The sequence below is a fragment of the Carlito syrichta genome, unplaced genomic scaffold (genome assembly GCF_000164805.1).
Source record: "Carlito syrichta isolate Samal-C Ts95f unplaced genomic scaffold, Tarsius_syrichta-2.0.1 Scaffold314811, whole genome shotgun sequence".
Classification (NCBI taxonomy): Eukaryota; Metazoa; Chordata; class Mammalia; order Primates; family Tarsiidae; genus Carlito; species Carlito syrichta.
In genome coordinates, this window is record NW_007258907.1 from 849,670 (window position 1) to 866,314 (window position 16,645).

At 38.3% G+C, this 16,645-nt stretch overlaps 1 protein-coding gene across 4 annotated transcripts in view; it reads left to right on the top strand.

The window, feature by feature from the left end:
- The window catches only part of DGKE (diacylglycerol kinase epsilon), a 26,987-nt gene extending 11,417 nt beyond the window's left edge, over nt 1-15,570 (top strand). Inside the window, exons 3-11 of one of the 4 annotated variants that reach the window (XM_008072014.1) lie at nt 531-650; nt 3,208-3,351; nt 3,614-3,771; nt 4,115-4,166; nt 9,322-9,435; nt 10,719-10,790; nt 13,134-13,261; nt 13,843-13,954; nt 14,617-15,570. In XM_008072014.1, coding sequence (XP_008070205.1) covers nt 531-650; nt 3,208-3,351; nt 3,614-3,771; nt 4,115-4,166; nt 9,322-9,435; nt 10,719-10,790; nt 13,134-13,261; nt 13,843-13,954; nt 14,617-14,796 — 1,080 coding nt within the window. In that variant the 3' untranslated portion in view covers nt 14,797-15,570. Of the gene's footprint in view, nt 1-530; nt 651-3,207; nt 3,352-3,613; nt 3,772-4,114; nt 4,167-9,321; nt 9,436-10,718; nt 10,791-13,133; nt 13,262-13,842; nt 13,955-14,616 lie in introns of those variants that run through there. The other 3 variants (XM_008072017.1, XM_008072016.1, XM_021705914.1) reach the window with 3 other exon arrangements.
- The last annotated feature ends 1,075 nt before the right edge of the window (nt 15,571-16,645 follow it).

The window sequence follows — 16,645 nt, forward strand, 5'->3', positions numbered from 1 at the left end:
AAAAAAAAAAAAAAAAAGTTTAAAAAAAACCTTGCAAACTAAAATGCAGTAGAATAAATTCAGAAAAGGAAAATCAAGGGAAGAGATCAAAATAAAATCAACGTCCAGTCTATGAGTGGTAGAAAGTACTTGAAATATATTGCTAAGAGTTAAGATTAATAAAAGATACTGTGCTTCTGGTGTTTGAGCACAGCCATTTTCTGGAAAAACATGATTTCTAGTTGCTTTAGGAAGCAAAATTAGAACAATGGAAGGTATTGAAAGACAGATTTTCAACTCAGTTTATGTCAAAAACTTTTTAATGATTTGATTTAGTAGTGTAATGGGCTACCTTATAAGTGAGTTCCTTGTGTGAGTGTCTGAGCATGTGCTGGATGACTTACTAGAATAATGGAGAAGAAAATTGTACATTGAGTGGGAGGTTAATCTCTAAGGTCCCCTTTCATTCTTTGATTTCATTAATCAAGGCATGGAAAACATTGTGCTCACCGTCTCTGAGATATTCAACCCTTTTTGCTCATGTTTTTTAGCTAGCCTCTAAGCTTGGAAAGCAGTGGACGCCATTAATAATTCTGGCCAACTCTCGTAGTGGGACTAATATGGGAGAAGGACTGTTGGGAGAATTTAGGATCTTGTTGAATCCAGTCCAGGTAACTGAAGAGAAAACCTTCCTTTCTTTATTAATCTTTTTATTTTTAGCTTTTCATTTTCCCTAAAATGCCGTGGTTATTTAATGCTTCAAATCACATCACCTGATTATAAGAATGATAATTACAAAGCCGGGCTCGGTGGCTCAGCCTGTAATCCCGTGCCTTTGGGATGCTGAGGTGAGTGGATTGCCTGAGCCCGTGGGTTCGAGACCCGCCTGGGCAGGCAAGACCTCATCTCTACAATAAATCAAAAAATTAGCCGGGTGTGGGATCGCGCGCCTGTAATTCTGGCTACTCAGAAGGCTGAGGCGGAAGGATCACCAGAGCCCAGCAGGTTGGGGCTGCAGTGGCCGGGAGCGGCCACTGCACTCCAGTCTGGGTGACAGAGTGAGACTCCAACTCAAAAAAAAAAGAATGATAATTACAAAACAATTAAGCCATTCAAATATGTGGAAAATCAAGAACACTCATGGTGGCAATATAAAATGTTACAGCCACTTTAGAAAACCACTTGACAGTTTCTTTAAAAGTTAGGCATAAATTTATCATATCTCCTAGCAGTCACACTGCTAGGAATCTACCCAAGGAAATAAAAACATATGTCTCACAAAGATTTTCAAGCTAATGTTCATAGCAGCATTCTTCATAATAGCTAAAAAAAAATGAAAACAGAGCCGGGCTTGGTGGCTCAGCCTGTAATCCCGCGCCTTTGGGAGGCTGAGGTGAGTGGATTGCCTGAGCCCGCGGGTTTGAGACCCGCCTGGGCAGCAAGACCTCATCTCTACAATAAATCAAAAAATCAGCTGGGCGTGGTAGCACATGCCTGTAATTCCAGCTACTCGGAAGGCTGAGGCGGAAGGATCGCCGGAGCCCAGCAGGTCGAGGCTGCGGTGGCCGGAAGCGGCCACTGCACTCCAGTCTGGGCGACAGAGTGAGACTCCAACTCAAAAAAAAAAAAAAAATGAAAACAGCCTAACTGTCCATCGGTTGGTGAGTAGATAAACAAAATATGGTATAGTAATACAATGGAATACCATTCAGTGATAAAAGGGATGAACTACTGATTCATACACATTACAGTGACTGAACCTCAAGAACTTGATGCTGGCTGGGCATCATGGCTCACACCTATAACCTCACCGCATTGGGAGGCTGAGACTGGAAGATCACTTGAGGCCAGGAGTTCAAGACCAGCCTGGGCAACATTTAGCGAGGCCCCCTTCTTTACAAATAAAAATTAAAATAAATAGTACAAACTATTTGCTAAGTAAAAGAAGCCAGGCACAAGAGATCACATATTGTATGATTTCATTTCTGTGACCTGTCCAGAAAAGGTAGATCTATAGAGACAGAGAGTAGATGAGATAGAGGGTAGAGGGGTTGCCTGAGACTGGGACTAGAAATGAGGAGTGGATACAAATGGGCAGTGAAGGATCTTACTGAAACAACAGAAATATTCTAAACTAGATTGTGGCGGAGGTTGCCCAGCTCAGTAACTTGCTAAAACTTATTGATTTGTTCCCTTTAAGAAGGTGAATTTCATGTATGTAAGTTATACCTCAGTTTTAAGTAATATTGAGTATACATGCTACACCTTTTTACTTTGAAAAACTAAACAGCCCATTGTGCAACAATAAAAAAAACGCAGTAACTTTTTTCTTCCAATTTGTATTTACATTCTCAACGTTATACAGCTTAAGACAATTATAAAAATAAAAAAGCAAACACCTGCAGTTTCCCCACACAGATGCTTCAGTTTTCATTTGTCCTTGTTCTTCCCACTATCTTTGTGCTTGCATATTAACAATGTTGTAACAGTAATCCAAATACAAATTTGCATTTTTTTTATCTTAATGGTATAATTCTCCCTACTGCAATATAGTCCTCATTACATATTTAATGTCTAAAATACTGAATGACTACACCATTATTTATTTACCCAGTCTTCTGCTGTTGGACGTTGACATTATCTCCAAAGTTATACTATTATAAGTAATACCATAGTGAATATCTTTATACATGTGACTTTTTTGTCTTTTGAAATATTTTCCTAGTATTATTGATAGACTTACGGGTATCAGAGTTTCATGCATTTTTGTCATTTTTCTATGTAGTGTGAAATTGTTTTCCAGAAATTTGTACTAACTTGCACTGGTGATGGTTTTATAAAAACTAGTATAAGCTATGAAAGACTAGTTAAAGGTGAACTTAGCACATTGTAGTTTCATGTGAACAGGAAGCAGGCAGTGTCCCATAATAGATAAACTATGAGTTTGAATTGGTATTCCGGCAATTAATTATCTGTTAAAGTCAAATGATTTAACCTTCCGCACCTCAGTTTCCTGGTCCATAGAATGGGGCTAACTCCTATTTTGTAGTCAGTGTGGGTATGAACTACAGTGAATCAAGTCTGACATGGTGCCTGGTATGTTCTACAGATACATATATGGTGATCAATATTCTTATTAACCATATCTCTACTCACATAGAGGGAAATTTTCTCAGATGAAAGACGGTGCTGGGTAAAAATGATTTTTTCTTTTTCTTCCTTTTCTAGGTTTTTGATGTAACTAAAACTCCCCCTATCAAAGCCCTACAACTTTGTACTCTTCTCCCATATTATTCAGCTCGAGTACTTGTGTGTGGAGGGGATGGGACTGTGGGCTGGGTCCTGGATGCAGTTGATGAAATGAAGATTAAGGTATCAGTCTTTACGAGCTACTGCAGAAGTATTTCTAAGATAAATGCACAATGTATTTGGTTTATGTTTTTTATTATGCAGTTGAATATTAGAAGACTTTGTCAATTTCAATAGCTGAGAATGAGAAATGATGAAGCAGTTAGTATAACCTTCGCCAAAACAACATACACTTGTTGTATTTGTATCGTTATTGCTTTAGATTTTACAAGATATTATAAATAGTCTGAGGAGAAAAATCTAAAATATATCTTTTATATCCTAGGGACAAGAAAAGTACATTCCACAAGTTGCAGTCTTGCCTCTGGGCACAGGCAATGATTTATCCAATACATTGGGTTGGGGCACAGGTTATGCTGGAGAAATCCCAGTCGCACAGGTCTTAAGAAATGTAATGGAAGCAGATGGAATTAAACTAGATCGGTAAGTTACATTGCCTCAGAAGGTAAATTTCCTGAGTTTTGACAATATTATCTGGTTTGTAAATGAAGATTTGTGTAGAAATAAGATGAAATATAAGTTAGATGTAAAAGAATGTATTAGTTGAAGTTACACATAGATGCTGGGGGTTTTTTGTTGTTGTTTTATCAGAGCCAAAATCATAAGTTATGCTGAGTACTTATCCCTAAATTTGTCTCTCACTTAGATGTGGTTACCTTTTCAAATGCTATTTTAATAGAAAAACCTCATTTATCCAAACATCTAGAGTATAGAGTACAATTTTTTTGGTAAAAAGTACTAATTTTTTTTTTATTCTTCATTTTAGGTGGAAAGTTCAAGTAACAAATAAAGGATACTACAACTTAAGAAAACCCAAGGTATGTTTTTAATGCTTCAGTCACAAGTAGTTGCAGCAAACACGCCACATGGAGTGCCACCATCACACATGATGTGATGATGCAGAGACATGGTGCTTATCTCGAGGGAGCAGCTGTGGAACAAAAGAGAGCCTGTGTGCTCCCTTCACAAGCTGGGCTGTAGATGTGCTGTGGGAGAGAATAGGGTGCAGGCACACTTAGTTCTGCCCGGCAGTTAAGGCCAGGAAGATTGCAGAGGAAATGACATGGGAGTTGGTCTTTATGAGGTAAATACAATCTGCATCAACAGAGAAAGGAACAAAGGACTTTCTAGGCAGAGGAAGAAATAGAGGCGAGAGTAAAAAACACAGATAGCAAGTAGCAAATAATACAAAGATAACAGATCTGTATTTTTAAAAGACACTCTGGAGTTCCTGTGAAAATAGCATAGAAGCCTGGGTAGAAACAAGGAGAATCAGAATGAGGACATGTCAAAGACAAATTTTAGAGGTAGAATTGGTCAATACATGGCAACTAATTAGTATAAAGGAAAGAGAGAAAATACATATTACTATTAGATTTTTAGTTTTTATGTCTGGGTGTATGGAAATGGCATTAACCATGATAAGAAAAATAGGAAGTTTCAGGTTTGAATAGGAAGGAAATGAGTTAGATTTGGGGCATATCAACACAAAAAGCTGTGGAGCCTTGAGCAACCAGTTGGAAGTTTAGAGTTATTGCTCAGGAACAAAGGCAGAGATAGAGATGTAGACTGAGGAATCCAGACTGGGTTGGGCTGGCCACTGAAGGGGAGACGAAAGGGTGTGTGGTGGGTGAATAAGGAGAAAACAGTTTCAGAGAAAAAGTGTTACAGAAGATGGACAATAAACAGCAAAAACAATGCAGACTTGAAGAAAGCATTTGGGGAACACTGATGCAAGTATTTCTTCAACTTCTCCATCTCTTTGCCACCAAAATTCCTCTAAGATGGTGATGAAGATCTTGTAAAGATCTTTGAGAAGGCACAAAACCCTAAGGACAGAGAGTCTGGGAAATGAAATGCAGCAGTCTTCAAGGGGCCGAAAATAGAAAGGCTAGCATATTGAAGAAAGCTGAAATGCTAAGTTCCTGTGACGCAGAAAACCAAGAAAGAAAACAGTTTATTGGAAAGAACCAAGCAAAGCCTTAGGAATGAGAGCTGCCAGGTCACTTGGAGAACAAGTATAGAGTAGAACTGAAAAGAGAAGGAACTAGCCAAAGAAACTGTCTGTCCCGTAGATCACCTCCCGCTTCCCCAGCTTCATGTAGTCATATACCACCCTTCTTGACTTAGGGCAGCAGGCTACAGGTTGATTCTGGAGAGTTTAAACTAGAGAGACTCTAGCTAGCAAAAAACACACTGAAAACAGGCTTGGTCAAGATGAGATCACTGGCCCTCTTCATCCGCTCAGCTTCAAGATTACTGGGAGAGGGGGTTTCTCCTTGGGAAAGCTCATCTGCCAAGAAAAAGATTCATAGATCCTGACATTTGAGTGTCCTCCAGCAAAAGGTCCAGGTTCCTGTGCTCTAGCCTTATAATGACGCTCATCCCCGGCAAGCCCTGCCTTTGAATGAGAAGCTCACAATTTGTCTTTTATGCCTTATTCTTGTTTGGAGGTTCTAGCAGGGGAGCGCAGCTACTTGTATACCCTTGACCGAAGAATGGTCCTCCTCTAGCGGGGATGGTCGTCCTCTTCAACCGAGCGCGCAGCTCCGGGAGGGACGCACATGGAGCGGTGAGGGAGGAAGTATGCCTTATTCTTAAGCATGAACAGATATAGCTAAGGATTGGAGTCAAGAACAAACATTTAAGAAAAGCCTCTACCATGAGAGAGCTCAAAATAAACAAACAGAAAAAAAGAAATGTAGTAAGCACAGATAGTCCAGCAAGCCAAGAAGTCAGAGAGTGGGACTAACATTCTCAGAGAGAGATGAAAATACAACAGGGTTCTATAAAAGAAACATACATTCCAAACCACACATCTCCAAAAAAGGCTCTTATAAGTTAAAATTTAGTACCAGCTTGGAAGGTACAGTTGAAGACACTGCTCCAAAAATACAACCAAAGGCAAAGGAGCCAGGCCTAGCTTGTAGGTCCTCAGGAGGCTGAGGTAGGAGAATCACTTGAGGCCAGGAGTTCAAGTTCAGCCTGGGCAACATGACAAGACCCCCATCTCTAATAAATAAATAGCCAAGAAATGGAAAGTGGGAGATAAATAAATTCAGAGCATCCATCCAGGGAAATCTAATTACTAAAAAATGGAAGGTTCAGAATGAAAAGAGTAAGTGGAGGATAGAGAACTATGACATAAATAATGAGAATTCCCCAGTGTTTCCAGGTTGAAAGGGCCCAGCACAGTGAATTTTGAAAGTTCTGCACACAGCGTTATGAAATTTCAGAATTCTGAGGATAAAGATGGAATTGTTCAACTTTCCAGAAAGGGGGAAAAGTATAAAGCACCAGGAATCCATAAAGGCAGCACAGGAAGTCAGATGACAATGGAGCATCGCCTGCCAGTGTCAGGGAAAGCACATCCGGAGAGTCAGTAGGGGAAGTAGGAGGTCCCTATGAAGAGAACAATAAATAATATGTAAAGTTGAAAAGTCAAGAAATAACAATCTGATTATATTGTTTAGAAATATAGAAATAGTCGGATGTGGTGGCACGTGTCTGTAGTCCCAGCTACTTGGGAGGCTAAGGCAGGAGGATCACTGGAGTCCAGAAGTTTGAGGCTGCCATGATCGTGCCTGTGAACAGCCACCGCACTCCAGCCTGAGCAACATAGCAAGACCCCATCTCTAAAAAGAAAGGAAGGAGGGAAGGGAAAAGAGGAAGGAAGAATATAGAGGTAGGTGCCCAAAGAAATAACTTAAAAGAGCTCTGGGAGCAGGAGTGATAAGTAGGGAGGGGTGGACAGAAGACCACCATGTTTCCTTCAACCCTGTTTTCTTTGAAGCCTTGTAGAACCGTATAGTTTTACTAAAGTGAGTGGCTTTAATAAAAATAGAAATTGAATTGAAAACAATAGACAAATTAGAGAAAGTATTGAGAGATCTTCTAAAATGGCTTCTATACTCAAAAGTATTTGTCAGTTATCAAAATGACCAAGGTGCCAACATTAGAGATATATTTATCTTTTTTATAATAGCCAGTCTGACCTCTGTGAGACAGTAGTTTATTGTAATTTTAATTTTCATTTCTCTGATGATTAGAGATAGTGTGCATTTTTTCATATACAGGTTGAGTATCCCTTATCTAAAATGCTTGGAACCAGAAGTGTTTTGAATTTCTGAATTTTTTGGATTTGGGGATATTTGCAAAATACTACCTGTTGAGTATCCCTAATTCAAAAATCTTGAAATCTGAAATACTCCAATGAGCATTTCTTTTGAGAGTCATGTCACTGCTTAAAAATTTTTGGGTTTTGGCTTTCAGAGTTTCAGCTTGAGGATGCTCAACCTATATTTATAGTCCATTTGTATGTTGTCTTTTCTTGTTGTTGTTTGTTTTTGTTCGTTTGTTTTTGTTTTAATGAAATTTCATTCCTGGGCTCCAGGACCTTAACACCTGATCGGAAGCATTCTGCTTCAGCCTCCTGAGTAGCTGAGACTGCAGGCACATGCCACCACACCTGGCTCTTTATGTCTTCTTTTGACAAATGTCTCTTCAAATCCTTTTCCCCTTTTTTTTATACCACTACTGCTCAGGAATAAAAAGGAGCTATTTATTAAAAATATTTATCAGAGATCATTCCTCCAAAGAAAAACTTGGACAAAATGTCATACCAGTTAGATTACTTAAATAAGACATGTTCTCCATCCATTTGCTATCAAGAAAAAAGATATGCCATTAAAAATAAATGTGTTACAAGTAGATAGGGTATACTTATCTCTACAGAAGAACTTCCAAACAATCAAATACAAGAGGGAACCCTGTTCATCTCTACATTCAAACTGACATGTCATGCCCTCCTGGTGCTGAGCACTGTCCCAGGTGCTGGAGTTCAGTGATGAAGGTCTTGGCTTCATGGAGCATATGTTGTCCTGCCGTTAGTTCCTAAATAAAGGACCCCTAGGGAATTGTTTAAAAAATGTTTAAGTTAAAAAAACGTAATGCCAAATTAATGTATATTTATATATTTTAGTTAAAATACAATGTTTAGGGTTTTTTTTAAGAATTGAGATTGAATATTATATTTTGGCAGTAAAGAGACAAACATTTAGTGAATTGTGGTTCTATAAGCAATGAATGGGAAAGGAATGAAGAGAACAAGTGACTGAATTTAGACGTAGCCATCAAAAGAATTAAGAGCATCTTTAACTTGGAGGGGAAAAAAGGTACATTTGAAGAAAGCCAGAGTTTTTAGATGGCAGGGAGAGGGAACTTGAGAATTCATACTTGATCTCACTTGGTTCAGTGAGGCAAAAATCAGGATCATCTGAGCATAACAAAGGCAAGGGGCTTGTGATCAGGGACTTGAGGAGAATTGTCTATTTTGAGATAAACCTCTGTGGATTATAGAAGAGAAAATCATCCTAAGGATTGAGCAGTTGTGTCCAGCCAAGATTGAAAATAATAACTTTGTAGCAGAATCTTAGATTCTTACCAGCAACCTGGAGACAGAACTGAGGAAACAGTTTGATTTAGAGAGGACTAACAAAGAAGACTGATATGGAAAAAGGTCAAGGGGGAGTTGGAACTAAGGACGCTTTTAAGTGCAGTCGTTGAGATGACTGACCCTCAGAATGCAGGTTGGGTTGAGAAGTAAAGTAAATTAAGGAGGGGCTGTAGCTCAGGTAGGGGCTGATAGACGCTGATAGAAGCCTGGGGGTTGTGATGAAGGTGAAGGGCACATGTAACGGGAACACAGGTATGAAGAGCCCGGATGCGTAAAGTAGAGCCATTCCAGATGGTCAGGTGTGAGATGCAACATGTAAAATCAATGGAAAGGGAGGTACATGTGTGTAGTTACCAGCCCAGTGACTTCACTGGACAGCATAAAATAGCTCTATGGGAAATATAAATGCACAAAGTATTCCATTTTCAGAAAGAGCATAAAGACTAAGATTGGCATTTATTATGACACAGGCTCAGATGGCAGCATAGTCTTCTGCTTATTCTTACCCTTTCTCGCAGGAATTCACGATGAACAACTATTTTTCTGTTGGACCTGATGCTCTCATGGCTCTCAATTTTCATGCTCATCGTGAGAAGGCACCCTCTCTGTTTTCTAGCAGAATTCTTAATAAGGTGTGTTGGATAAAATAACATTTCCTGCTTATCACGAAGGTACAGTAAAAATCAATAGTTCAATTATATTTAGCAGTCCTAGATTCAGATTGAACTAACTTGTGGAATATTCACCTGCCCTCTTTGTGTAAGACTGTCAAATTAGATCCTTAAATGTATTTTATTAAAGTGTTTTATAACTAACAATTTTTTTAAATTTGAAGTTGGGATGCTTTACAGCACATTTTGCTTTGATGATGACTGAATAGAATATATGATAGCTTATCTTAAGTGGAAACTGGAAACATTAGAGAGAAATTTTAGGCAGAATAAATTTGTGGTGAAGTCATTAATGAAAAAAATAGATTTCACTGGCTTGGAAAAACTCCAAAAGGCAGATGAGATCAGGAAAGGAGCAGCTTGTTTACCACGGCTTTTAGCTAAGGTCATCTCTGGTTTCTAATGCAATTGATTCCTTTGGTGAATTTTGTTTTGGATTTTTTTGTAGTGACATTTGGTGATTGAGCAACAGGATGTAAAAGAAAATGCAAAGCAGTTGTAGTCCTGGTTCTGTTTTATAAATATTTAAAATTTAAAAATAGTTTTCTATTCATATATGCACTAAAGCAATAAGTATAATTATGTATACGACACTTCTGTCAACCTTCCTGTATTAAAAAGTGATCAGAAAATGTTTGCTAGATTTAGCTACATTACTATCCTTAAGTAATCTGAAGTACTAGGAAAGGGTGGAGTTTTCGAATTTGAATATAGTATTTCTTTATAAAATGCAGTTTTCTGGATAAATTGGAAGAAAACATTGTTTAGACACAGACCACTCATGCCCTATGTTTCCCTCAAGAAAAGAGCTAATTAAACTCAAAAGTAATGGCCTTTATTGTCACTGTCTTAAAAAGAGGGAAGACTAGCATTTCCTCTATTATACCACAATTTACCTAGAGACTATTAATAGCATAAGAGGATAAAATATAAGCTCAATACGTATGTATGCCAAAAGTGTCTGTGAAGCGGTAGAGGCATTTTTGCATTGTTTCCTGATGATATATTCCCATTGCTGCCCCTTCTAGTTTTAACCTTTAAAATTAGTAGGGTGGAGGTGGGTAGGGCCAGAGGCTGCGCGACAAAGCATCCCTTTTGGTTTCCCTTCTTTCCATCAGCATGTAGTCTGAGGGAACATGATTCAGCATGCATATCAGCAAGCTTTGGCACAGTGTATTTTTTCTAAATGTTTACAGAGTTTGTTAGATTGTTTTGATATCATATTTTCTGTCTATTTTTCATAGGCTGTTTACTTATTCTATGGAACCAAAGATTGTTTAGTGCAAGAATGTAAAGATTTGAATAAAAAAGTTGAGGTAAGCTACTAACACCTTTTTTTAAGTTTTAGGTCGTCATTGGAATATAAAGTTTTTTTAAACAGAAATGCTAAAGTTTTTGTTAAGTTATTTTGCTAACATATATGGAGTATTAACTTGTGTACCAGGCACTTTGCCAAGTGCTTCACATACGTTATCCCTCCAAATTCTCACCACAATCCTATAAGGCAGTTACTCTGTTCCCATTATGCAGAAGAGACAATTATTGAAATGAAATAATTTGCTCAAATTAAAGAGTTAGTGCCCAGATACACACATAGTCAGGATTTGAATCCAGGCTTGTCTAAATCCAGAGTCTGTTTAACTATTATGCTGAACAGCCTTCATTCATATGTGATAACAATTATAAAGTTATCTAATACAGTGCCTAACTCATTATGAATGCTCAGATGTTTAAATATTCTGATTACTTTCGTGAGGTATCTCTCACATAGTAAAATAAACATGTATAAATTGTTAAAATAGAATATTAATGGTTGTTTATTGCTGCATGATATGGCAAAGTCTGTGTATACTCCTTGCTTGCTTCCAGAAAGAGTCTGTAATGACTAATAGCAACAACAAAGACGTTAATACAGAGAAACCTAGAACTAGGAAAATAAGTAAAAGGGGAAGAGGTCATAAAACTTGAGAAAAGAGTGAAACAAGGAGCAGAGAGTGAGGAGCCAGCTCATACGTTAGCCAAGGACATGTAGCTCAAGCCTCTAGGCAGCCGTGGCATGGAAGAAAGAGCAAGCTTTTCTTTAAAAAATAGTTTTATGTTACTTTATCAAATTTTCTTTTTCCTGGTCTTTGATAGTATTGATAGAGTTGAAACATATAAGATCGTACTTTATTTTATTGTCTGATATTTAATTTATACAGCAATTATTTGTGAAACCACCCACAAAGTGCCAGGCACTGATACTGTCCCAGGTATGGGAAATACAGAGGTAAATTCCTTGCTATAAGTTTACAGTCTAGGGAAGAGAGATATTTAAGCCACATTGCCAAAAAGTATGAGTAATGGTGTGATAGGAAAAGTATGCAGTCTTAAAGGATTAGTAAAAGTATTATATAATTCAGGGGCTGGAGAGACTGTCTAGGGAAAGTGGCAGTAACAAGGAAGTCTTTTTAGAAGAAAGAGAGAGGCTGGAATCTGAAAATTAAGTAAGAGCTAAGAGAAGAAAGGAGGGAAGGTTGTTTTAGGCTAAGAACAGCATGTGCAAAAGGCCCAGAGGGACAAGGAAACGTGGCATGTTTGAATGATTTCCTGCTTGGAGCATAGCTTGCAGGAAGGATAGTGATAAACCGAAGCTGGAGAGATGGGCAGAGGCCAAATCTCATGGGTCATATTGCCTGGTAAGGAGCTTGGATTTCATCATGAGCACAGAGTTGTCATTGAAGGGTTGTAGTTGGGAATGATATTTGCATTTTAAGTGTCAATCTAACTGCTCTGTGAGGAATAAATAAGAGGTAAGTAAAGCTAGAGGCAAACAGACCAGTTAAGAACATTTTAGGAAAGAAGTGGTGTTCTACACTAAGTATTATCAGTAATGGTGGAGAGAGAGAGTTAGAAGTAGTGTCTCTGTTTTCAGTGAATGATTGGTTATGGAGGGTAAAAGCAAAGAAGTCAGAGATAACTCCCAGGTTTCTAGCTTAGGCAACTGTGATGGATGTGCTGCTTTTTTCTGGCAGATAGACTGGGGAGTGGGGAGCAGCTGGAGGAAAAGCTGCTTAACTGAGTTTTGTACAGAGGAGTTTTCAGTGCCACAGTCAGTGGAAGTGTTTTGTAGGCAGCTGGATAGATGGATCTGGCCCAGCTCACCTTCCTGGGCCAACTAGATAGAACTGGCAGCACAGAGATGGCAATTAGAGGCATGGAGTTGGCTAAGATTGCCCTCCAGAGCTGTAGCATGAAAAGAGTATGGGGCTTATTAGTATATAGCTATGAGAATGCCATTAACGTAAGGCAGGAAGTGGAACTGTAGAGAACATCCAAGGAAGCTGAGCCTGTGGTTCCCAGGAAGCAAAGAAGGAGGAGGTTTCAGGAAGAGAGAAGGGTCAGCAAATGTCAGGTGCTGCTGACACAGCAAGTGAGATAAGACCTGAAAAAGTTGCTGGACTTAACAAAAGGGATGTCATTGATTACCTTGTAACAACAGTTCCACTGAAGAGATGGGAAAGGCCAGATTACCCTGAGTGAGAGGTAGGAAACCGTCTTCTACACGTGTCTCTTATATATTATACAAGCATGTTTAGGAAAATGAGTGTGAATTCTTAAGTGAATATGTGTGGAAATAGTGTGTCCTGTAGTAACTAACTATTTGTATTTCTTTAAAGCTAGAGCTGGATGGTGAGCGAGTGGCACTGCCCAATTTGGAAGGTATCATAGTTCTGAACATTGGATACTGGGGCGGTGGCTGCAGACTTTGGGAAGGGATGGGGGACGAGACTTACCCTCTAGCCAGGTATGTACACTGGGAGTCTGTTTTTTGTCACTTTTTTTGTTTAAAGCAGTCTGTTGTTGTTTATAGACTAATATTTTTCTCTCAAATTTTCTTTTATGTATACCTCATTAGTATAAATAGTTAGAAAGTTGATGGTACACCTATGTTAAAAAGTATTTGGGCCAGGCATGGTGGCTCATGCCTGGAATCCGAGAGCTTTGGGAGTCCAAGCAGGGGCATTGCTTGAGGCTAGCAGTTTGAGATGAGCATGGGCACCAAAGTGAGACCCTAGCTCTACAAAAAAAGCAACAGCAACAACAAAACTAAAAAATTAGCTGGATATGGCAGCATGTACCTATAGTCCCAGGTACTCAGCAGGCCAAAGCGAGAGGATCACTTAACCCCAGGAGTTCTGAGGCTGCAGTGAGGTGTGATCACACCACTGCACTCTAACCTGGGTGACAGAGCAAGACCCTGTCTCTAAAAATAAATAAATAAGTTTTTAAAAACTAAAAATTAAATAAATAAAAAGTAATTGCCCTAACATGACTGGTTTTGTTTTATTGTATCATATAATCCATATTCCCTTTTTTAAATTTTAGGCACGATGATGGTTTACTGGAAGTCGTTGGAGTATATGGGTCTTTCCACTGTGCTCAAATTCAAGTGAAACTGGCAAATCCTTTTCGAATAGGACAGGCACATACAGTGCGGGTAAATGAAACAGGCTAATTTTTTCCAGTCCATTTTTAAACCATTGATATGTAGAGGAAAGCATACACACTATAACTTTCTTTAAGCAGTGATTTACTGCCCATGCAGCTGATCATCCTACACCATGGGTTTGATTAGGATGAGGAAGAAACTAAAAAACATGGCTCGAAATCGAGTTAAAGAAATAAAACATACACTGTAAAAGAATCCCTTAAACTGACTGGGCGCTCAAACCTGTAATCCCAGCACCTTGGGAGGCCAAGGCAAGAGGATTGCCTGAGCCTCAGGGGTTTGAGACCAGCCTCGGCAAATTGGCAAGACCTCATCTCTACAATAAATCAAAAAAATAAGCCAGGCATGGTAGCATGCACCTGTAATTCTAGCTACTTGGAAGGCTGAGGTGGAAGGATTGCCTGAGTCCAACAGGTCGAGGCTGCAGTGGATGTGAGCATGCCACTGCGCTCTAGACAGGGTGACAGAGTGAGACTCTGACTCAAAAAAAAAAAAATCCCTTAAACAATTGATGAATAAAAACATTCAGATTAATTTCCTGGAAATGAAATGCAGAAGGGATAAGGGATTGTGGATGATATTATTAAGGAAGACCTTCCTGAACTCTTTTGGGACTGACTTTTTTCTAATTATTTATTCCCTGATGTCAGCTTATTTTGAAGTGCTCGATGATGCCAATGCAGGTGGATGGGGAGCCATGGGCCCAAGGGCCCTGCACAGTCACCATAACTCACAAGACACATGCATTGATGTTATATTTCTCTGGAGAGCAAACAGATGATGACATCTCTAGTACTTCGGATCAAGAGGACATAAAGGAGATTGAGTAGATGAATGAGGAAGTGAAGACATAACATAGACTCCTCACAAGCAAAGTAGACACATGTTCATCAAAAAGTAGAAATTCTCTATCAGCTATTCAGTCGTAATAATACTACTTGTGAGTAGTATAAGGAGTATGCATTTATGTAAATAGCATCCCCAGAACAGTGAACTTCCTGTTGTTTACAATTGCCTGTTCTTTTTTCAGCAGAACTACTTTGATCATACAGTATTAACTTTTTGAAAGTCACAAAAGTGAAATGTTTTTTGTGGCTATGTGTTTTGAGAGTGGGACTCACTCTGGAGTATGCAGTGGCTCATCCCTTATTCTTGAACCGCACATTTGATGGATACTTTGTACATCCAACAAGATATGGGTAGAAGGATCATTTCTGTGTTATTTTTTAATGTGATGATATCATATGTAGCATTTTAAAAATTAACTTGCTTATTTTGAAAGAAAATGATTAATGTCAAACAAGCATGGGTAATTCAGGGCATCCTCCCACAGCATGCCTCTAAGTTTTCCTACAGTCCAAGCCGACTGGTTTCGTATGTGCTGATTTCTAGGAATCCCCAAAAGGAGAAATGTAAAAGACAATAGTTAAAATTTGTTTTATGATTTCTATTTTAGGAACGTATTGAAACACCTAAGTGTTGTTTAACCATGTTAGTGACTGTGTTGAGCTGAAATGCAGGATTTTTTTATAACCCCAGTATAGCCAAAAAAGAACCAGGTAAGAGGACATAAAGGAAAATAAATGAAAGTAAATAATAAAATAAATAAATAAAATAAAATAAAATTCAGAGCACTTTGGATTGAAAGTTACATGTTCCGAGCTAGACAGTTCATCAACTCTTTTGATTAAAAGACTGTGTCAGCAATTTTTTTCTAATGTGCTTGAAGGAAACTTACCAGTTTAATAGCCCCAAAAAAGTTTAAGGCTGACTGATAGGTTTTGAAAAATCAGTGGTCTTTTAGTATTTTGAAATATTGTAGTCTTTTGTATCTTAAGTACTTCACAGAGTTTCTCCTTGGGGAGATAAATGGACAGAAACCTCTGCTAAAATGTTTATCATATTTATTTTAAAATGAGAGAGATATATATTTTTGACTTATTTATTATTTACCTGTGGTATGATACCTGTGTTTAGAGTTTACATTACATAGCTTTATTTAATAAGTTAAATTAATTACATAAATTTTGCTATTCACAATCAGATAGAAATTAAACCTATTGACTAATTTAATTCTTCTGACAGATATATCTTATCCAGATAGTCTTGTTCTTCAGAAATATTCCTCTGTGTTTTAAAAAAGGAGGAAGGCATAAAAAGCACTGGTAAGCCACTTTAGGATAACTAACAGCTTTGTTTCATTGTTTTATTTGACAAATAAATATTGACAAAAATATATTGAAGGGCCAATTTCCTGGTTACCCATTAGAGGGTGCTCTTCTGCTACTGTTGACCAGCCTACCCCTAACATCTGCAGTTGGCAAACCCAGGGGGCATCCAGCCTGGTGTTTTTCTGATAAATGGTCCATTTGTGGGCTTGGTGGTCTTTCATGTCATCAGTCTCTGAAAGCTTGGAATGTATTCCTCAAAACACCGTGAGTTCCCTTCAAGGGTCTGTTATTAATCTGTCATCTGCAAATTGCCATAAACTTAAATTTGCATTACTTCAGGACTAGACCTTATTTTCAGGGAGCAACATAGTAATATATACAATAATTAGTACTTTATATAAAATGCTTTTTTTTTTTTTGCTAAATTAACCTCTTCAGACCTCTACAAGTGATTCTAAAATTCTAGTCTTAAGAGATTTTGTGAGCAACTCTGTTTTCAGCTTACTTG